At 33.0% G+C, this 23,909-nt stretch overlaps 1 protein-coding gene and 1 long non-coding RNA gene across 2 annotated transcripts; both read left to right on the top strand.

Annotated features, from left to right (window-relative positions):
* The first annotated feature begins 127 nt into the window (after positions 1–127).
* Nle (notchless) lies at positions 128–23,909 on the top strand. Its single transcript, XM_067276203.1, has 13 exons — positions 128–248; positions 325–485; positions 13,836–14,053; positions 14,128–14,207; positions 14,303–14,379; positions 16,317–16,414; positions 16,496–16,688; positions 16,775–16,910; positions 18,588–18,634; positions 18,698–18,900; positions 18,979–19,138; positions 19,215–19,285; positions 23,727–23,909. Exons 2-13 carry the CDS (start codon positions 339–341, stop codon positions 23,737–23,739), a joined length of 1,443 nt encoding a protein of 480 aa, XP_067132304.1. The 5' UTR covers positions 128–248; positions 325–338; the 3' UTR covers positions 23,740–23,909.
* On the top strand, positions 840–2,183 carry LOC136980143 (uncharacterized). Its single transcript, XR_010881503.1, has 2 exons — positions 840–1,784; positions 1,861–2,183. It is a non-coding gene; the product is annotated as an uncharacterized lncRNA (long non-coding RNA).

Here is a 23,909-nt window from a genome sequence, read left to right as displayed (position 1 = left end):
AATCGATGAAAGTTTATTAAATCCCATATAAAAAAATTACAAATAAATATAACTCGGAAAAGGTTAAAATTGTATTCATTTCTAACAAAAAATTATACACGTATAATAAAATGACATATTCGTGAGAGGGCGCTTTGTTACAAGATGGCAACTTACAGTTGTTTGGTTGTGGTTTCCACGTGTTTCTGGTAAAGGTGTTGACATTTTGTATTTCATTAAAAAAGAAACTTTTCAAAATATTCATTAAAGTAAGTATTTAGTTGTTTGCTGATTAATTTTGATTCCTGAATGATTTTATGATTTTTTTTTTCCATAAATATCAAGATTCCGTCTTGAAAATGGAGGTAACAGAAGAACAAGATTGTAGTAGAATATTTGCTCAATTTAAAAATGAATCTGGAGAAACACTTGGAGTCCCTATGGAATTACCATTAAATATAACAGTTGAAAAATTGCAATTAATATGTAACGCTTTGCATCAGACGGTAAATTTTTGATTTTTATTAACATACTAGCTAATAATATACCCGGCGATGTTTGGTTATCTTAATTAAGCGAACCATATTATTTACAGGTTGAAGTTTACATTCTAACTAGAGACACATTTCAGAATCGGTGAAAATGGTTTTAAAATTCCATTTTTACTGATTAAACTTAAATATTAAATGGTTCTTTTCTGTTGGCAGGACACCAGTTATAACTTTAATCTGATGTAGATACTGTTGTCTGTGTCACTCCGCTAAGACTATTGCATTTGTCTATTTAGTCCATGAGACTGTGCCTGGCTTCGAGTAGCCCACGTGACTGTTTGTGGTGTACTTGATGTCATATAGTTTTCAGGGCCGGCCATCGGGGGGGTGCGGCGGATGCTACGCACCGGGGCCCCGCGATTGAGGGGGCCCCAACATTATCAAGAATGCACACGAAAACTTGACAATATTCCTATCGTTATCAGTATGACGAAAAGTACATTTTATCGTAAACATTATTATTGTAGATCTCTGAATTTCGACAATCTTTAAACTAATTCTCGATGATGCGAATGTTTAGTTTTTGTTATTTGATTCGGGGAACTCCCGAGGATCCCCACCTAAATTCGACTTTTTAAAAAAAATTTCAAAACCATATAGCCCGCGTTAAGAAATGAAAATAATACTGTGGCCGTCGGCCATATAAAATTATACGATTTATGTATTCGTTTGTCATAAAAATTTGTCTTTCCACTTTTTTCCCGATACTACAAATATTCGAGTAGAAAGTAACCGGTTTCGACTTATTTCTACTTAAGAAGTAGTTAAATAATTAAGCGATTAGGGAATTGGGGACATAAACAAAACCCCGATGAAAGAGCCGGAATATTACTTAAACAAAAGCTTAACCGAACCAATATACAGCCGAGTATAGTGGGGACTGATTTCTTCGAAATATTGTATTAGATGTAATAAAGACAAATTTTTCCAATTCGACGAGAGTGACCGAAAAGTTGTAAATTTTGGAAATTTCCGTGGACAACACCTGGTCCTAAAACGAATTAGTTAGAAAACAAATGACTTTTAAGTTTAACATATTTAGATTTTTACGGCTATGGTGAGAAACGTTTAAAATTTACAACAGCCCTGTCGCGTCCTTTGAGATATACTAGTGATGCGACAAAAGAGGTATTTGACATTGACCGGTATCAGCACCCTGGGGATTTGGCAGTCCTCTGCAACCGTCTTCGATTCCATCCATTAGCCACTGGTAGGGAGCTATTTGACTAAGTACATTGTTTTAAAATTTTAAAAGTAAAGAATATTTTATATCTTTATGTACTGTACGTTTCTTTGCAAAGCTATATTTAATTATAATTTTCTTTAAAAGTATATTCATATAATTGAAGAATATTTTGTATGTACCAGTACATCCACCACATATTTTATTTCACCGAGTAAGTTTTTATTATTTTACTTTTAATTGTAGCCCTTATATCGTGGCTAGCGATTCGGAATGTAATCGTGATATTAAAAATGCATTTAGAGAAGTCTACGGTTTTTACTGGCTTATCGAATAAACGATACGAATGGAGCCTAGACCATCACTGACGCGCAATTGACTGATTGCCCCTGGATGTCGGCTTCTTACAGAAACACAGCTTCCCTATCATCAAATGTCACGGCACGCCCCTGGTATATAATCGTAGTTTTAATGTTTCTTTTATAATTTCTTCTATCTTTTTTTGTCTGTCTTATTTCTGGAACTTTCGGTCTGACTACAGCCTACAGGTGGGTCCTATTGACAAAGCCGGCGCTTCCTTTGTTTTCCCTCTGTAAGGTGTTGACCTTACAAGTGGTATTACCCGACCGCACGTGGGTCCAATTGACAAGGTCGCGCTTCTTTTGTTCCCACTCTGCTAAAAGATCAATACTTTACAAGGAGCCTCCGAGAAGTTGTGAGAGTTCGAGTTCAGCACGAGAAAGAAAGACGTGTCATACTACAAAACGTTTAATTATTGTTACATCTAATCATGTCCATGCCAAGGAAATATCCCTCTGGGTGTCAAAAAAGAAAATTAGCAGAAAAGAAAAAAGTAGAAAAGCTAAATTTCAAGAAATCACAAGTAGATCTGTTTTCTTGGCTACGAAGTAATTCCAGCAATGAAATTGTTTCGACTTCAGAAGTTACAGTTCAAGCTTCAACTGGAGAAGAAAGTTCCGCACAAACTACACAGTCTTGCAATGAAAATGTTGAAACTGTGAAATTCGTTGAAGAACCGCATGTTTATACAAATATGATCGAATCAGAAAATAACGTCGAAAATGACAATAACGAATATGATCAAATGAACATAAGTGATCCAGATTTATGGCCAAGTATTATAACTGATAAGTTTCGAATGTTTTGTGTTAAAACCGGACCTGTACAACACAAAGGAGTTTTTGCTAAGAATGATGAAGGTAGGTCATTTTCCACTACGTACTACTTTAAAAAAATGCCAAATGGTGAAACCCAGCTTCGCAGCTGGTTAATTTATTCAAAAACGCAAGACTCGGTATTTTGTTTTTGTTGTATACTATTTTCTAAAAGAAGAGGAAATGAACAATCTACACGGTTTATAGGTGGCTATAGTAACTGGAGAAAGCTGTCAACTGTAATTCAAGATCATGAGCGTTCTATTTGTCACTTTAATTCGTTTATTGCTTGGAAAGAATTACTAAAACGACTAAATTTATGTTCGACTATTGATGAAACTAATCAAGTTAATATAAATAAGGAAACGGAACGACTTAAATTACTATTTCAAAGAATTGTAGATGTGATTCTATTTTTAGCATGTAATAATCTTCCACTTCGAGGAACCCATGAAATAATAGGAACGCCTAATAATGGAAATTTTTTAAGTTTAATCGAATTTTTAAGTAAATACGACTCTGTGTTAATGGATCATATAAACAGAATAAAAAATTCGAAAAATAGAATTGTGCATCATTTAGCACATAGATCACAAGAACAAATTATTTCTGCGTTAGGAGATGAAGTCCTTAACAAAATTAAAAACGATATAAAAGCAGCCACATACTATAGTGTCCAAATGGATTGTACTCCTGATATTTCCCATAAGGAACAAACTTCAGTTATTATTAGGTATGTAAATTTTGAAGAGAAAAGATTAATTATAAATGAGTCATTTATAAGGTTTATTGAAGCAACTGATGTGACTGGAGAAGGACTAGCAAAAACTCTATTGAAAACATTAAGTGAGCTTGATTTAGATATTATGAATTGCAGAGGGCAGGGATACGACAACGGTAGCAACATGAAAGGGAAATATAAAGGTGTACAATCTAGAATAATTGCTCTAAACCCTCATGCAATATATGTGCCTTGCCTATCACACTCTTTTAATTTATTAATTTGTGATGCCGCTTCCAGCAGTATATATTGTAAAAATTTTTTTGGGATATTGCAACGTTTATATTGCTTATTTTCTGCATCTACAAAGAGATGGGAAATTCTACAAAAACATTTAAACATTACTCTTAAACCATTATGTGACACTCGTTGGGAAGCCAAAATAGATTCGGTTAAAGCAGTGTATACACAGTTTGAACAAACTTGTAATGCCCTAGAAGAATTTATTTATGTAAGTAACGATAATACAGCGGTATCCGAAGCTAAAAGTCTATTGGATTCAATACAAGAAATGCCATTTATTTTATGTTTAGTAGTATGGTTTGCAATGTTGTCTAAAATCAACGCAATCAATATACTATTTCAAGCAAAAACAATTATTCTTGAGTCGGCTTTTAATTTAGTCAATAAAATTAAAACTGAAATCCAAAATTTAAGAACAAAATTTAACACATTTTTAGACGAAGCAAAAGTGCTAGCACGTAATTTAAATATTTCAGAACATTTTCCTGAAAAACGAATACGAAAAAGAAAAAGGTTATATTCCGAAATAGCAGAAGATGAAGTTATAGAAAACCCGGTAGAGGAATTTAGATGTTATTTTTTTTAACACTCTAATTGATACGGTTATTGTACAAATAGAAGATAGATTTAAAAGTATACCAAATATTATTTCTGATTTCAAATTAATCACTGATATGAAAACCTTAGAAAAACATGAATTAGAAAAATGTTCCAAAAACTTTGTAAATTTTTATAACAAAGATGTAGATGAAAACCTAATCCAGGAAATTGGTTTGCTACGGGATTTGATTTTGAATGAAAGGGATGTAAATAACGCACAAGATATATTGCAATACATACTAAATAATAATTATAATGAGTTATTTCTAAATGTATTAACTGTATTAAAACTTTTCTTTACGTTGCCAGTTACTATAGCAAGTGCTGAGCGCTCTTTCAGCAAATTAAAATTAATAAAGAATTATCTTCGATCCAGCATGTGTGCAGAACGCTTAAATGCACTTGCTATATTAAGCATCGAAAAAGAAATTGCAAAAAATTGTAATTTTTCTGAAGTAATTAATGTATTAGCAAGAACAAAATCACGCTTTAAATAAACATGCATTAATATATGTTCGTGTTTGTAAATTTTTTTATTTTAGAAAAACATTTGGGCCCAAATAGTTTCTTGCACCCGGGCCCCTTTATCGAGAAGGCCGGCCCTGATAGTTTTGGGGGTTGTGGGGACTTGCCCACTTACTCCCACCACGACTACATGCAAAGCATGTAGAATAGGCAGTATACTGATACATGTTAAAAACTGACTTTTGGAGACAAATATCTTGCAAAAGGTCAGTTCTGGGATGGTGCAAAAAACCCCTTATTCAGAGCTTGAATCTTACTTGTTGCTGTACATATCAGCTGGTGTCCCATTAGCAGAAAAGTACCAAATAAGTTTTAAAAGATATCAGTATTTTATAGATCAATAAAATTATATTGACACTTTAATAAAATTGCCGTACTCAAAGATTGATTTTACAATCAAATATTAAAAACAGGCAAAACTTAGGGTGAGAAGTCCATGATTTTCAGGGACTGCCCCACCTTAAGAAAACAACAGATTCAAAAACTACACAAGATGTTAAATGTTGGTATGTGTGGTAGTTAGTAAACTTAAATGTTGAATACTTGCTTCCATTGCAGTGTCATGAATTTTGTCATTTTCCATGTGATCTTATCTTAATAGTAAATATTGTATTTATGAATCTTTGTATAGACACATTCCATATATTTTACAGAAATATTTGTGAAGGTTAAGAAATCTTTCTCAAATGATGGAGAAAGTAATTGCTAGTAAAGCAGTTGGCAACCAAACAATTTAAAGTGATATACTTTAAGAGGCATTAACTATATTTTAAAGAAACATTGAATATAGCTGAGGTCCACCAGTGGTTGAGTGGATAAAACCATTTAATACTAGTAGTTGGTTTGTGCCTCACGAATGGGCTGGCCTTGTGGGGATTTTATTTTCTTCACATGTCTAACAACTAAGTAGAATCCAATTTCCCATAGAAAGTCCTTCTGAGAGGCCCATATATAGTGTTGCTTTATCCCATTAATCCTTGAATGTAGATGGGAAATAATAAGATTTTTTAAGCAAATACTTTCAAAATATTCATGTGTCATTAGGTTTTATGTCAGAAGTGATAAACTAAAGTATTTGGAGTGAATAGACACAGATTAAATAGTAACAATACACGGCTGATTTTAGCGTTTTCTCATCATTATTTAGAACACATTTTTAGTGACATCACAGATTTGTTTGCTAAAATGAACCTTTATGGTCATTTGAAAGAAATTTCTGGACTCTCTCAAATGTTTCAATAACATGATGAAATGAGTTTGTAGGAAAGAATATAAATAAAGAGAAAGAAAATTTTCCAAGAAAAGTCGATAGAAAAGAAGACAAAATTCTGCACGACATCCTGCACAGATAGAGAAATTTTATTTGTTGGCAGCATTCTGTTTATTTATTAGATTGAAATTAAATGTCTTGTGTACAGAAAAATATATAAGAGTGTTTTGAAGTGTAATCCTTTTTAATTTTTCATGAGACTGTTTTATTCAAACTGAATATACAAAATGCAATATAATAATAGACAATATTTTTCTATGTAAGAATCATAAACTTTTGGCATTTATCCTGGCACTTCACAAGGTTGAAAATACCAGTTTCCCAAAAGTTTGAGAGTTGAGTCCCAGATTTCACCAAGAAACTTTTGGACCAAAGAGGTGGTAGTTACTAGACATTAAGTCAAAGCTGTAGGATGGATGTGACAAAAGTTCCCAACCATAGGATGAAAAGGTTTCTGCAATCTTGGGTTAAAGTGTAACCCCCTATGGCGGGACTTCCAGAATCTCGATAGCATTTGTGATTAGAAATGCAAATTTTTAATTTTCATGGGCCCGAGGACGCACGTTCTAACCTAACCTAACGCATTTAATAAATTACCAAATAGGTTAGGTTAGGTTAGAATGTGCGTCCTCGGGCCCATGAAAATTAAAAATTTGCATTTCTAATTGCAAATGCTATCGAGATTCCAGAAATGCTGCCATAGGGGGTTACCTAGGTACACTTTAAACCAATCTTCTGTGCTTGGTGACAGATTGCTGCTTGTCACATAGGCACAGTTGTCCTGGCTTGGACATTTTACACTATTGTTGAATGTTAGAATAATTTTGTGCAATCTTTGGAATACATTTCCAATATTTGTTGGCATTGGATGTACGGATAATTTTTATCTTTTTGTTTAAAACAGCTCTCTATTTCTGTATAATAGACAATATGATAAGAGATGTCATTTTAAACTGACCTGTATTGCTGCCAGCAAGATGACAGTATTTGTTGAACAATGCCATGGGAAACTAAAAGGATATACTTTATAGCACTGCTATTTATTTTTCAAATTGAATTAAAATAAATGCAATAGAAAAGAAAAGAAGTTACTTTTTAAATACCCTTGTATATACAGGGTGCATAGGAAAGTCCCTTTAACCGGAAAATTATTGTGAATGGAGTGAGTTACAGCTATGCAAGTGAGGTAACAGTAAAGTGACTATGCCTGACCTAATGCAAATGACAGCAGTGCCCCAGTGGCAAAATTTGGAAGATAGGAAGTGCAGAATGAAAACAGATAAGTTTGCTCTATCTGTTTTCGTTTTCGATTTTCACTTCCTATCTTCCAAATTTCGCCACTAGGGGCGCTGCTGTCATTTGCATTAGGTCGGTGTAGTCACTTTACTATACCATTACCTCACTTGCATAGCTGTAACTCACTCCGTTTGCAAGAATTTTCCGGTTAAAGGGACTTTCCTATGCACCCTGTATAATTATGCTAATTGGAAAATAATAATAATTTCAGAGTACCGACATTTGTAATTCAATATTGGAAAATATATGAGCCGCTCAGTGCACACATCGATTAACTCCACTTTTTGAAAAATCTTAAATTTAAGTGTCAAAGCCCTTGGTATAGTCATAACTTTTTATATTTATAATAACTTTCCTGAATAATAAAGATTAGCACCGTTAAATGGCAAATTTTTTTGGCCATTGAATAATAAGTAATTTATTTCAGAAGCCATTTCGATTAACTCCATACTCTAATGTAAATCGTTTCAGTAACGCTGTATCCGTTCTGGCCGTGCATCGACGCTTATTTGTTTTTAAACAGCCGAAGATGCTCTCTCCCTCTCAATAATATTCGTAACAAAATCGCATCGGTAAACAGATAAAAAGAAGCACAATGCAAACGGTAGTTAGTATAGCAGTGATCTCGCACGCTGAATGTTACTGTGTACTTCTTAGTCTTTTCAACATTACTCCCAGATTGTTTTTAAAGAAATAAATACAGTCAAACCTGTTTTTATGCGCTCTTTTTTTGTGCGATTTTTTTATTTGTGCGGTATAGTTGGCGACTAGTCTCGTGCGATTCGTCATGTCTCATGTTGACTTATTATAGCTAAATAAACTTATTATAGCATAAATGAACTTATTTTAGTAACATTATTGCATGAATATGCGAAAAATGAAATAATTTACTTTTAATGTCAACAAAACACCACCTGGACAAAAATATGTAAAACAGACGATAGACCAGACAATGCAGTCAAGTGCTGACATCTGTTGTCAATAAATTTTATTTCGTACGGTTTTGAGTTATTTTCTATGTGAGACTTCTTTTATGCGGTCCCTATTGACCGCATAAAAACAGGTTTGACTGTATTATACCGTTATAATCAAGATGAGTGAGACTAATAATGTGAGTGAGGAAAGCAGTGATGATTCTTCAATACGATTTATCAACAGAAAGTCTGGTCCAAGAAGACGTTTATCGTTTTCCTCGGATTCATCGGATTGCAACAGTACAAACACAACAAACACATTGATTAGGAGGAAAAGAAGTCGTAATCCTGTTAAATGAATACGAAATTTACAAAAGCATAACAGGATAAAGGGTTTGGCATACAGGAATAGGGGAGGAAAATTAATACCTGCAAAAACATTTGTCGATATACAATGCAGATGCCGTCAAAATTGCAATCAAAAAATTCTTTCGGATGAGAGAGAGGCTGCCATGAAAGAATTTTATAGTTTACATAGTCAACTTGACCAAAATATTTTCTTAAGAGGTTGTATCAAAGTTAACGAAATAAAAAGAAGGCGCCCTACGAATGAAACTAAAGAACGAAGATCACATTCGTTTACATATTACTTTCGAAAAGAGAGACTTGATATTCCCGTTTGTAAAAAATATTTTAGAGACACTTATCAGGTGAGTGACGGGCGGATATACGATTGTTGTTCTAAAGAACAAGTTACATCTTTGATTGATAAGCGCAAAGGCCGCGCTGCAAGCAATAAAATAGATGATACAAATGTTATAAAGCATATAAAGTCATTTCCAGCCTACAGTAGTCACTACACCAGAGCTCATAATCCAAGACGACAATATTTAAATCCTGACTTAAATATTAAGAAGATGTATGAACTATACATCACAGAATGTGAAAAGGAAAACGTAGCACCAGTGAAAGAAAAATATTACTATAATGTGTTCTCTACAAAATTTAATTTACATTTTAAACAGCCATCAAAGGATACGTGTCAAACTTGTGATGCTTTTCAAATAAAAATTCAATCTTCAGACGATGAGGGAATTAAGATGGCGAAAATTGAAAAGGAAACTCACTTAGAAGAGGCTGAACGGGCTCGCAGTCAAATGGCTGCCGATCGAATGGCAACATCGGAAAAATTGTTCGTATTTTCTTTTGACTTGGAAAAAGCTTTAGCCTTTCCCAAGTTGACCACATCCGTAGCTTATTATAAGCGAAATTTATATGTTTATAATTTTGGATGTCATGAATTCAATAAAAATATAAGCCACATGTTTGTTTGGCCAGAAACTGAAGGATCTCGTGGGTCTCAAGAAATTTCATCTTGTCTAATAAAGTACATAAAGACTTACGCTGCAAACTTCGAAAAAATAATAACATATTCGGATTCGTGTACCGGGCAAAACAGAAATATTAAAACCGTCTTAAGTTTATTGAAACTTGTTCAAAGCACGGAAATCAAAGCTGAATCAATTGACATGAAATTTTTGGTAAGTGGACACAGCTATTTGCCCAATGACTCAGATTTTGCCATTATTGAGTCATGTGCGAAAAAAAAAATCAAAACATTTTTTCACCAGATGATTGGTACCATATAATCAAAACATGTAAAAAGAAAGCGCCATTTCATCTAATCCAAATGACTCACCAAGATTTTTTGTCAACAAAACCTTTAGAACAGTCTATCATTAACAGAAAAGTAACCGTCACAGGGCTTCCAGTAAATTGGCTTAAAATACGCTGGATAAAGTTAGAAAGGTCCAAACCCTATCTCATACAATTCAAATGTGACTATAATGAAGATACAGAATTTCAAGCCATTAATATCAGAAAATCTTTAGTGGGTAGACCGCAAAGTTTGAAAAATATAGATCAGCCTTTATTATATCCTAAAGGTAGAACTGTGACAAAGGAAAAATGGAGAGACATGATGGACCTGCTAAAATTCATTCCTCCTGTTAAACACGATTACTATAAGAACTTGTCAACAAATCGAAATGACGAATCCTCGCATACAGCTGATGAAGAAGACATTATTTATAATATTGCTGAATCATCCCAAAGAATAATGCCGCTAACATAAAGCTGCTATGAATTAATTACAAAAATTATATTATAACCGAACTGCCAACATTCATTTTTATGGAAAAGCTGTGATAAAAATGTATAATAACTAACTTTTTCTGTAATAAAAAACTTAAAAATGTAAAGACTAAATTTAACTTTATTACTTTTTTTAGTTGCCAAATCGATTAACTCCATCAGTCACATAAAAACTGTAACATTACTGACGATTGTTTGTTGGCTATTCTTTCTTATTAATTTTATATACTGTTAGATGAAAGCTATATCTGCAATTATGCATTCTACATTATATATTTGAATTCATATTATCAGAGGAATTTTAAAAAACAATATACATTACATCATCGCGTTTCTCAACTTTTCGTTTTATGGAGTTAATCGATGTGTGCACTGAGCGGCTCATATATAATAGTGATAGTATTGAAAAATTTAAGAAAACTAGTCAAACATCTTAATGTAGTTTATTAAAATTATTTGTAACTAACAGATGAGCAAAAGCTATCAACAAACATTAAGAATATTAGATTCCTTTCATACTTCTAACCCTTCTAGTATATTATATTATAGTATTTAATTTATATAACTACCAATATTATCTTATGTAAGGGTTTAAAACACAAAGTTCCTAATGTCATGCTTTTAAAAATTCTATAAATTGTGTACAGTACAGGAATAAATAATTTTTAAAATGTATTAGATTGGTTACTCAGTGTGATGATAAACCCTTACGTAAGATAACCTTTGTAGTTATATAAATCAAATACTATAATATAATAAATATTAAAATGAAAACCATATAAAGAGTTTGTTTTTTTAGCCTACCATTGTCAGGTTTATCGTGATACTTGAATGGTACAAAATGGCACAGTTTCATTAGTCAAGTAGACACCAATTGAAAATGTGGTATCTTAAATTTTTTCTCTACCTTTAAGAATGATACCTCTAAGAAACTGTTCCATTCACAGCCGAATATCAAATAGTCATCTGACAACGATTGAAATTTTGTGAAAAATGGACCAAATATTTTAACTTGGCATCCTCAAAAACCACTTAAGTCATATTTTGTGCAGGCTAGTAACCTTGTATTTTGGATTTTTCAATTCCAATGCCACTATATTGTTAGTCCAATAGAAAGAAGGGACCGTTGCGGAAGAGGGTTGAAGTAATTTGAGGAAAAGTAGTCATTGACCTCTTCCTGGAAAAGAAGATAGTCAACCATTACTAATTAATACTGGTCTACTATTATTTGAAAAGTGATCCATGTTAGACAGGTTGTGATGACTCCGCGCGTGATCAAGTTGCTAACCTTAATGTCCAAAAGACTTCATATGACTTGTTTAAATAAAAAAAATCTTGTAAAACTGTGAGAATAATTGCTTTTATGTTATACCTAAGTAAAAACACCTATCTCACTGAGAATTATTTATTAACCATTACAAACGTTTTCAACCTTTAACCAGAGTATTGTATCTATTTTATTATTTTGTTATTTTAAATTGTATATATATTACTGTAATTTATTCTTTGGATTCAAATCGCTCAATATTCCAAAGAATTTTGTATTTTAAATGCATTCTTAACTGTTCTATACAAAAAAGAAGAGTTATCAATATTCCATGATTTTTAAAAACCTGAAGATGGCCTGTAGAACAGGTTGAAAACATTCGTTATGGTTAATAAATAAATTCTCAGTGAAATAAGCTGTTTTTGTGTAGGTTAAGAAGCATCTAGCTGGGTATTGAGTATTTTATGTTATAATAAAGTGTTTATATTTTTGCAACAGATTGTATAAACTATGTGGGAAGTATGTTTTCATAAATATAGCATTTACAGAAAAATTTTTGGACTACAATTTGAAAAAATTGTAGACCTATAAATTTCGACTGTTGTCCGTCTCTGTCTGTCTTCCCTCAATCTCGAAAAAGGAGTTAGATAAATGAAAGTCAAGAACAAATGTCAAAAGTTTAGGAGCAGGAGGCCAAGAATAAATATATGGGAACTTCCGGTTTGAAAGAAAATCATGTTACTTTGATTTAAATATTTTCCCTGAATGGAATTAAATAGATAACTGGCACAACTCTATTGCTAACAGGAAAAGTATGATGTACAGGGGCAAAACAACCACTAAAAGAATTGAGAACGTTGTGACAAAAAGTTGCAGCCCAGCATTGTGACGATGTCACAATAAATAATCACTCATTAGAATTAGTTTGGTTTATTTGGCTACAAAATGCAACATGTGAGCAATCTGCCAGGGGATGCATCCCAGGAAGACTTTTATGGGAAGCTGGACCCTACTTAGACGGAGAAAACCCAGAAAACTCCATGTGGCCTGCCCACTTTCCACGTCCGAACCCGCAACTAACTAACTACTAGAGTTTGGTGATTTTATGCACTCTGCTACTAGAGGGCACTTATTAGAATTAAGAAAGCTCCATTCCGAAATGAAAAAGCTTGAGTCATTAGATGTGGAAAATTAAATACTTATAGATTTTTCACAGGGTAACACTTTCTATTGCATGCAGGCAAGTGCTGTAGGCTACCTGTCACAGTAATTATATACCATGTCTATTTTATGCTATATCATTGTCACAGTAATTAAGTGAATATAATAATTTAAAAAAATATATATATATATATATTATATTTAGTTTATTATTTTGATTTATAGAAATCCAATAGACATTTTAGGGTGACATGTATGACATCATCTAAGTTAGGGGTATATAAACGTAACTGCAGAGATTCGTAGCAATTGGTTGAACAGCCTAGGAGTATATAGTGAACAAACAAGCATTCTCATTTATATGTATAGATAATTGCTACTGAGTTTTTGTTGACTGCTGATCTTCAGTTAAACAAATAAGTCATATAAAAATATAACAACGAGAACAATAACAACAACAATATAACAATTTTTCACATGAGTTAAAAATTATTTAATCATACGATTGATTTATTTCTGTTTAATATACGGAACTATATGCTTAATTTAGAATTTAATAATAAACCAATATAAAAGATGTAATTATGAGGCTGCAATTTCTTTATTCAAAAACTTAATCTTTAAAAACAAAACAGGAAAAGAAAATCAATTTTTGTTTCATTCTCAAATGATTAAAAAACCAATTTTTAAACATTACCTTGTTGTAACAAAACATTCATATGACCTTTTTTTTCAGGAAGAGAAAGTACCATATATATTTTTTGTCGATGATGTAGAAGTTACGGGTACTTTAAATAATACCATAAAAGAGAAAGTTATTGAAACGGAGAAGCTGTTAGAAATTGTATATGTCCCTCAAGCCATTTTTAAAGTGAGACCCGTCACGAGATGTACAAGTTCCATTCCCGGTCACGCCGAAGCGGTCATTTCGGCTGCCTTTAGCCCCGACGGAAGGTAAAGCAGTCGATGTCCTAATTTGGCAAGTTTATAATTATGAGTAGTAATAATAATTTTTCTTTTTTTGATAGATACGTCGCTAGTGGATCTGGTGATACAACTGTTAGGTTTTGGGATTTAAATACAGAAACTCCACAGTTTACTTGCAATGGTAATTTCAAATTGAATAATTATCAACAACATAACATATTTTTAGATATAATTTAATGACGAATATGTAAAAGATTTGTTTTTGCTTTTTTTAAGGACACAAAAATTGGGTTTTGTGTATTTCCTGGTCTCCGGATGGTTGTAAACTTGCATCTGGATGTAAAAGTGGTCAAGTATGCCAAACATTATTATAAATTATTTCTATTGATAAGAATCCTCATTTTATCACTTTTGTGACATTTCATATTCATGCATATACTCCAAACATTTCTAGAAAAAAATAAAATTTTTACATAACATTATATCCTGCATGATAAGGAGCAACGAACGGCTACTCCATAGGAATGAGTTTGTAATTGCAGTTTAAAGTTTTGTATAACCAACCTCCTTTTCTAAAGTGCTTTTCAAACATAGATAGTTTGAAAGTAATATGCTTGAAAATATGATATTACTATTAATAAATACATAACAATCTGTTAAAGTAACATATAATTAATAGGCATTTTTTTTCCTATCATTCACATTGATAACAAATATATGTAATGAAGAACTGATGCTGTTATCAGCTATAATCTGTATTTTATTATATACTTGCCTCAGACAGAATCCCTACGTGATACGTCCCACTATGCCGACCCCTCCGGAAAAACCGAACTGCCCGAGCGAAAGACAAATTGCTTTGTCTCTGCCAACCATTAGGCCTACATGACATTAGTGTATATGGATGGTGTCTACATATTTTCGGAAGATCTCTAAAATATATCAAAAATTGTTAAATTCCTTTTCTGCTACTGTCCCAATTAAGCGATTAAATTATGTATTAATTTATTAGTTTGGTTTCCGTTCTTTGAGATTTGGCCCAATAAAGCGGCTGTCGTGATTAACCAGTGGCCCAATTAAACAGAATTGACTATACTGTATTTTGCAATCTGGATGATCACTTTTCAGTAATAAATATTTCATACCAAAGAATTACTATAATTCTTTGAATTACTAGAAATTTACTTCAATTTAAGTTTTTAAATTCAGAATTAACAAATGAACATCCTATCGAATACTGGAGGAAATGTAATTCATCTAACAAAATTTTTGAAACTCCAGTGAAATATGTTTACAAATCAGCAAACATTTTCGACCCCATCCGGGTCTTCCTCAGGCTACAGTTGTAGGGAATTCAAATACATGCGAAATGGAACAGCAAAACCAAAGCTAATGTGATTCAAATTTAGAATAAAACGGTTACGATTGAAAATGGAATAATCCGCTCGTGCTGAGATGACGGTTTAGCACGTATGACCTCACTATTGCAAAATGTTGAATAAACGTTAAATAAATCCATTATGATGTCAGTTATGGGGGTTCACTCCCTCATAACAAAACTTCCATGCCTGAGAAATGTTGGCTGCATCCTTATAGTTGATGCACGTGTTACGTAATCCCGCTTTATAAATTTCAAGTCTCTCCATGATTCTGAGTTGATCCGTGCGGTGTGAGAGTCTAATGAGATGGTTACTTTGTAGATCGACCATGATCCCCGGTTCGGTGGCAACCCTTGCAAGGGCGGTGGTGTGTTTTTCATTGTCTATGTCGTATTTGTGCTCACGAATGCATTGTTGAAGGAAGCGTTTGGTTGAGCCCACATAAACCAAACCACTATTGAATTTGTCATCCCAAAGCAAGACAGCATATACCCCCGGTGCGCGTTTCAAGTCTAGTGTGTTTCGTTTCCGTTGTGGAGTAAGCCGTATACCGATCTTGGCCTATTGTAAGCTATCTTCATTTTAGTGATGCTGGAAATTTCTCTGTATATTTTATCAAGGTGATGGTTGTACCCTACGACTTTTCTCACACGGTTGTTATCAACAGACTCCACGATGGCAGTGGAAGTGTCGTGTGTTCCCATGTGTAAGTGTGTGTGATATTGTATACTAAGTTCCTATTATACCCATGTTGTGTTGCCATTTCCTGAATATGTCTGAGCTCGGCCATGGTGTCTTCATACTTAGAGTGGTTTGTAAACATATTTCACTGGAGTTTCAAAGGTTTTGTTGGATGAATAAATTCAAAATTCTCTAATAGAAAAATATTAATTTTATTTAAAATTTTTCAGATATTCATTTGGAATCCAGAAACTGGCAAACAGATGGGAAGAACATTAATTGGCCATACTCAATGGGTAACATGGATTACCTGGGAACCATTGCATAGGTTGATTATATTATCAAAGTGATTTGTAATAATAAAAAATCTATACAGATCTTTTTAACAATTATGTAAATTTGGTTGTAGAAATCCAGAATGTAGGAAATTGGCAAGCTCTTCCAAAGACGGTACCATAAGAATATGGGACATCTTATATTGTCACACACTACTCACTCTTTCAGGTCACACTAAATGTGTAACTTGTGTTAAATGGGGAGGAACAGGTTTAATTTATACTTCGTCTCAAGATACGACTATTAAAGTCTGGAGAGATAATGACGTAATGTATTTTCCATGTTAAATAATATAACTTAATGTTAATTTTAAACAATACATTCCAAGAATGTTTTATTTTTTCTCCAAAAGGGAGTTTTGTGTAGAACATTACAAGGCCATGGGCATTGGGTGAATGTTTTGGCATTAAACACTGATTATGTGTTGAGAACTGGTGCTTTCGATCCAAGTGAAATAAGTGTTGTATATAAAGATCTCAATTTATCAAGTAAGAAAAATTTTTTAATCATCTTAACATTTTTAAATGGGAATTTTAAAGTTTAGACAAAACATTAAAATTATCAGTGAATATCAATCAACAACAACTAACCCGTTATATATAAAGACCAACAACTGCCGAATTATCGGGCTAGCAAATGGCTATAGTAATATTAATAATTTAAGTTAATTTGGTACTAGAGTTAGGCGTTAGGCGCCATCTCTGATGGCGCCTAACACCTAACTCTAGTACCAAATTAACTTAAATTATTAATATTACTATAGCCATTTGCTAGCCCGATAATTCGGCAGTTGTTGGTCTTTATATATAACGGGTTAGTTGTTGTTTATTTATATGTATACGCCTTGCCGGGGTTTGCGATGGCCGGTTGAGTGCCTTTGGGAGGACGTGGGCAATTAATGTGTCCCCAGCCGGCATTGTAATAGCCGTCGATGGTCGTACGGTAATCTTATATCAACTGGAAGGGGAGGATCGGACCGAAGGTCCGGGTAGCGTAACTGGTAACGTGTCTGCACGGATAGCAGAAGTTGCGGGTTCGAATCCCGCTTCGGGCCGATTCTTTTCTTCCAGTTAAGCCTAAATTTATTTAAATTATTTAATTAAAATTCTAATTATTAAATTTAGCAAGAGATGGCGCCTAACGCCTAACTCTAGTACCAAATTAACTTAAATTATTAATATTACTATAGCCATTTGCTAGCCCGATAATTTGGCAGTTGTTGGTCTGAATATCAATCCTTTAAACATTGTACATTATTTTTTAGTCAATATCTTAAAAGTATCCCATCACCTAAAGGTGGCCTTTCAAAACGGCCGAAAACGTTTGTGCTTATTAGTTTGATTGCTAAAAACAACGTGTGTATGGTTTTTTGTGTCATTGATTTTAAATAGTTCTAGCTTTGAGTGCAGAGATTATTAGCATGACATCGCTGGCCAAGCTATACAGAAAGAACATCTTAGCTTTAACAAGAATCAGACTGTGGGACTGTAAACAGAACAAGGTATTTCCAACGTTGATCCACAAAATCAGTTTACCGACAGGCTGCTCCTCCCTGCTCCCAAAGGTCAAGTTTGTCTGCCTTAGAAAAGCAATTCGAAACACCAGGAAGTCGTTATACGCTAGCTTGCACCAACTTATCAACCTCAAAAACACTCTTTTTAATAATGACCTGGTCCTCCTGTCAAATGTAAAGTTCAGCAGTCATTACGCAGGAAATACGCCAAAAAAATGTGTTGGATCAGGAAAAACCAAAAGAAGCCGTGCAAAAACAAGCTGGAATGTCTCCTCATTTGCTGGGTTTTATGACCTATGTTTGCTCCAAACCTGAAGGTTTGGAGCAAACATAGGTCATAAAACCTTGTTCAATTTTTGTTTGTCTGTTTTTTCTGTGTTATACTTGAAGATACCTGTTATATACAGATGAAAACATTAGTAAAAATTAGTAATGTGTTGGTGTATGTGCTTATTTGTGCATTGCATTATCTCATTTTATTTACAAATACTGTGTACAATTAAAATTTGAATGTTATACTTTTTGCTAATGTCTAAAATCGTTTGAATTTCATTAAAAATTTATTTTAAAAATTTAATGTATTATTGGAATTATATTTCATTCTGTTTAAAATGGAAATAAGACTTATGATCATTTTGTCTTATCATTTCAGGTGAAGAACTTTCCAAGAGGGCATTAGCAAGATATAATGCAGCTAAAGTGAGTTGAAAAACAAAGTATACTCTAAAACTGGGATTAGATGATGATAAACACTTTCTTTAGGGAAACGAGCCCGAGAGACTGATTTCTGGTTCTGACGATTTTACGTTATATCTATGGAAACCCGAAGTCGATAAGAAACCGGTCTGCAGAATGACTGGTCATCAACAGTTGGTGAATGATGTGAAATTTTCTCCGGATATGAGAATGGTAGCCAGTGCCTCATTTGATAAATCCATCAAATTATGGGATGGAAAAACTGGAAGGTATGTTTTAAGATGTATGAAATATGGTAAAAATGTTTAATAATTTAAAAATTGAATTTTAATTTTTTGGCATTGTAGATATTTAGCAGCTTTCAGAGGACATGTACAAGCTGTCTACCAGATTTCCTGGTCTTCAGACAGCAGACTTCTGGTCAGTGGAAGTGCAGATTCAACTTTAAAGGTGTGGGACATAAAGACAAAGAAATTATTGATGGATTTACCAGGCCATGCTGATGAAGTAAACACATAACTATATAAATAACTTTTATATGTTAAGTTTAACACTGAATTCTAATATTTAAATTATTATAAAGGTCTATGCAGTGGATTGGAGTCCTAGTGGTAGACAAGTAATTAGTGGTGGAAAAGATAAAGTTATTAAAATGTAAGTGCAATTTATATACATATATAGATAGTGAAGTCAAAAATAGACTGAACTCTTAGTGTTGCTTAGCAATAGCTGTAATTGCAAGCACACAAATGATAAATACAGATGACATTCAGGATTAAGAGCACAATGTCAGTGTATTGGAGTATGCACCATTAGAATTTTTGGAATGATACAAGCAGCAAATCTATCCATATGCTTATGATGTTTCTTTAATGACAGCATATTGCATTTTAAAAGAAGTCTGTTAATCAATAGAGGACAATCCCATCCAGGTAGGCTAACCACGGAAATCATTTCTTCCCGAGTTTATTGATTACAAAAAGATCAAGAGAGAGACTGTAAACAAATGACTTGGCTGACATCTTTGGCATGAACAAAGACATGTGAAATTCCATTCTTTACAACTTAAAAATGCATTATATGTTTGACGAGTTAACAGATAAGTAGTAAGTGAACTTACCAGTACAGTTGATAAAGATCTAGATAAAGACCTTTTAGTGATGATGTTAGAACAGTCACATGTCAATCCTCCATGTTGTAAGTATTGTAGCTTCAATGCTATTATACTGCATAATTTCACTCTATGATTTTGCATTGTCTTTTAAATAGTACTAATAATCTCCAAAGGAGAAAATAATTTATTTAAAAATGATCAAATAAAAATTTTTATTACAAAGATGGAAAGATAAGCATAGAAGTAGAGATAGTCACGAGAAATAACCTATAGGGTCATTTCTTTAAATTGGTAGTAATTAAAACCGAGGCTACACGAGAAACTTGCTTTAAGCTTGGCATAGTCTGTTCATTCACTCAAGTGAACTTGGACTCAGACATCAAGGCAAACATCAGTTATTTATTCATAGTGTTCTCATAGTTGTGTCGTCCTGATATTATCCAATCAGGAAAAAGGATGATTCTGCTTGTAAGTAGGCCATGTTTCTTCTATACATTTAGACAATGAGAAGAGAAAAATTGTTAGTGGAGATATTTTAAAAAAAGATTTTCTTCCTCTGGTTTCTGGATGTTTTATCTTAAAGGTGCAAAACATTTTTTAATGTTTTTTCTAATCTGCATTTAAAAAAATTAATTGTTAAAAAATAAGAAGCAAGATTTTGCACAATAATCTAATGCTGCTGCTGAACAAATAGAGAATATATTCTATTCATGGGTTGCTCTAAAAAATTTTAAAAATAATTCAACCATTTTGCCAGTTTTAATTTTATTACCACCCATTTTACTTATTAATGCAGGTGCTGGTAGCCTTATCAGTTTGGAGTCTGGAAAGCAAAAGTTACATGTTAAGCTGTCACTTATTTGGAATTATTCAAAAATGATTCATGTTTCTAACACATGTGAAACACTGTTTAAGCATTGTGATCAAAAGTCATGTCAAAATTTTTATGCTTTGATTTTTCCAGTAAAGTGAAAAAAATTCCCCAAATTTTCTGTCAGTTGATAAAAATTTCCAATCTGGAAACACTGGATGGCGTTGCAAGAAAACTGCCTTTGGTTCTCAACATCATTTACGTCACTTCCCGCTTTCCTGTTCGAACTTACTGTGTGACATTACGACATTGCTAGGTGTGTGGTGCATGGAATTCCCCATTGCACAGGAGCTCGGTGAAACTAGTTGTTTATCTAATCTCAAAACTTTTTAAATGTATCTCTCAGTTTTCATCTATGTTGATTCATTACATGCAAATCTCTTTCCCAAATAATGATAGGTGAAAACAATACAGGTAGCTCTTGGTTTACACCACACTTCCGTTCCTACAAAAGCCAGCGTGAAATAAACCCATATTTACAGTGAGGTGTAGGGTTAGGTTCTACATAAGTGAAAAATAAGCAAATAATTTTGTTTATTAATACATTTTAAAAATTAAATTTTTATTATATTGTATTTTGTGTGTATTTTATAATGAAATAAAGTGAAATGTTTTTAAGAAAGACAAATGATATTTCAAAGTTTTGGATCTCTTACATTTTTCGGAATAAAGATCCATCTTTAGTTGTTTAGATTTTTGTTTTAAGAATTTCGGAATATGGTTGAATGGATGCGATGATGCTCCTTTTTAAATTTGCACTTCACTCCCAATCATTGTCTACCTCACAAAGTTCATCATCAAACTTTTCATAACTCTTGGAGTTTCTTCTTTGTTTTCTTTCTTCTCTGACTGTTTATGATCTAATTCTTAGAAGAATTAGATCGTGAACATACAAAGTCTTCATTGTGGAGTGGCTGATCATGGGCTTCTAAAAGTTCTGCTGACATGGGCTTCAGTCTGTCACATCTTCCAATCTCACGTCATGCACAAGTCTGGTAATGTCTTCAATTAAATTCTCCTGATGTGCTGCTACTTCAAAATCACACACGAATGCTGCAGAATTTTACGCCAAACTCCATTTAAGCGTTTTGCTGAAACTTCATCCCAAGCCAACTTGATGTTTTTAATGCCTTTCAAAATATCGAAAGACCGCCAATAGTCTTTAACCATTTTGTCTGAAGTGTCTAAAACTCTCATCATTTCCATGAATGTATTACGGAGATAATAAGATTTGAAGGTTGCAATAACCTTCTGAGTCATTGGTTGCAAAAGAGATGTATTGGGAAGCATGTAAACAACCTTGACATCCGACAGTGTTCTTATTTCATCAAGGTTTTGAGGATGTTCTGGAGCATTGTCCAAAAGAAGTGTCTTGGATTACCATCCAAGACACTTCTTTTCTTCAAGACACATTTATTTTCTTCACAAAAGCGAAGCACAGTAGGGCAAAAATAACTTGTGTACCAATCCGTGAAAACATCTTGGAACAAGAAAGCTTGGGTCACACATTTCCGATGAACTGGCAACGTGTCTCTATTTAGACCCTTTAAAGCATGCATTGTCTGTGAATAATACACTAACATCAGTTTAAGTTTCAAAGTTCCTGAAACAGATTGGCTCCCAACAGAAGAGTTAATCTTGGGCAAATTTAAAACCTGGAGTGGAATGTTCTTCACAAGAAATAAAAGTTTGCACTGGTAACTTTTTCCAATAAAGCCCAGTCTCATCAACGTTAAAGATTAGGTTTGGAGAATAGTTGCCTTGTTCTACATAATCCTGAAATTTCTTAGGAAAAGCAGCCGCCGCCACACAATTTTACACTACGACAGTTACTTTGGGATTTAAATCTCATAAACCAACCCTTGCTTCCTAAAAATGTTTCTTTGCCTCCATCTGTCTCCTTAAGATTATCAAAAATTGATTTTTATTATCCACCCATAATGGTGAATGATGCAAATAAAAAATTTGATGTAACAATTTTTCCATTTTTTGAAAAATTTTACCTCTACTGTAACTCACATGTTTCACATTTACTGCTGTAGACTGTTGAGCAGAGTGTTTGATTTTATCTGCATTTTTCATGATGGTAGTAAGTTCAAAGATCTACAGACATTAGGGATTGTTTGTCCATTTTCCATTCTTCAAATAACTTCCATTTTTGTTTCTAGGTAGATAATGTAAGAAGGCACAGCAATGTTTAGATAACTCTGGTGGTCTTCTTTTATTTGACATAATAACCCTCCTTTATTCTTCTATAAGTTGGTACTTAAACATTTAGTATTTTAATATTAATTTAATGTAAATGTATACATACCCAACAATATTAAACAGAAAAAATAAATACATTCAATAAAAATCTTTGTTTTAACAAATATACAACATCGCAGCTCAGTAAATATGTCAACACTGAATCAAAAATCAGTCTAACATAGGGAGAATCGGGGGAATTGCGCAGCATTATTGTGAATCAGCATAAATCGAGGGCTACCTGTATATAGTTCTACTAATGCAGAGTTTATGTATTTGTTGCTTAATTTACTTTTCTAATACAGTAATTTCATTAAATACAAGACAAATCTCAATTGATAGAGTTTTAAACAATCTTGTGATGTCATACTAAAAACATATACTCTAAACAGAGTGACTACTGCCAATAAAACTGGTGTTTCTTGTATGATCTATGTTGATAAGAGTATATTTGCTGTTTGGACACCAGTTACTTCACCAAAGCAGAAAAAAATTTCATCTTTACCTTTTAGTGTCAAAGTTAATGGATCTACTGTCAGGAATAATCATCATCATCTCCATGATACAATAAGACGAAAGTGGCCTTATTTCTAGAAAACAAACAGTTGGATTTTCTATTACACCACCACCTGACATCATGCTCTTGTAGTTTAAGAATTTGACAATTTGTTAAAAATATTCACCAGTCCTCAGTTCTGCAGACTTTCATATCTGCAACACTGTTGGTCTTTGAATGTAATAAATCAAAATATTTACAAAGTACAAGTTCAGATTTATTTTTGACTCAAAACCATTAATGTATATATATTATATTATAATTATGGTGTAAATATTATATGTATACATATATGTATATTTTTCAGTTGGAGAAGGTAAAAGTCAAGATACTAATTGATGTAAATAGTTTCTCTCTGTACACCAAAACAATCTGCATGAAGTTCAGAGGAGGCATATTTTATTTTCCGGATTCAAGTGCTTCCTGAAAATAATCATTTACAATGACAAAAGTGAATTTATTATTAATAAACTCAATATTTTAAAATTTG

The sequence above is a fragment of the Centruroides vittatus genome, unplaced genomic scaffold (assembly GCF_030686945.1).
Source record: "Centruroides vittatus isolate TY-2023 unplaced genomic scaffold, ASM3068694v2 contig_680, whole genome shotgun sequence".
NCBI lineage: Eukaryota > Metazoa > Arthropoda > Arachnida > Scorpiones > Buthidae > Centruroides > Centruroides vittatus.
Note: the sequence above shows the minus strand (reverse complement) of the source record. Positions and strands in the feature narration are given on the sequence as shown.

Bases quoted from the DNA above. Each gene is read 5' to 3' on its own strand.
- Nle (XM_067276203.1), top strand. From the start codon at position 339: ATGGAGGTAACAGAAGAACAAGATTGTAGTAGAATATTTGCTCAATTT. The intron at 14,208-14,302 runs GTAATTTCAAAT...GCTTTTTTTAAG, and splicing joins TCCACAGTTTACTTGCAATG to GACACAAAAATTGGGTTTTG. The intron at 16,911-18,587 runs GTAAGAAAAATT...TTATCATTTCAG, and splicing joins TAAAGATCTCAATTTATCAA to GTGAAGAACTTTCCAAGAGG.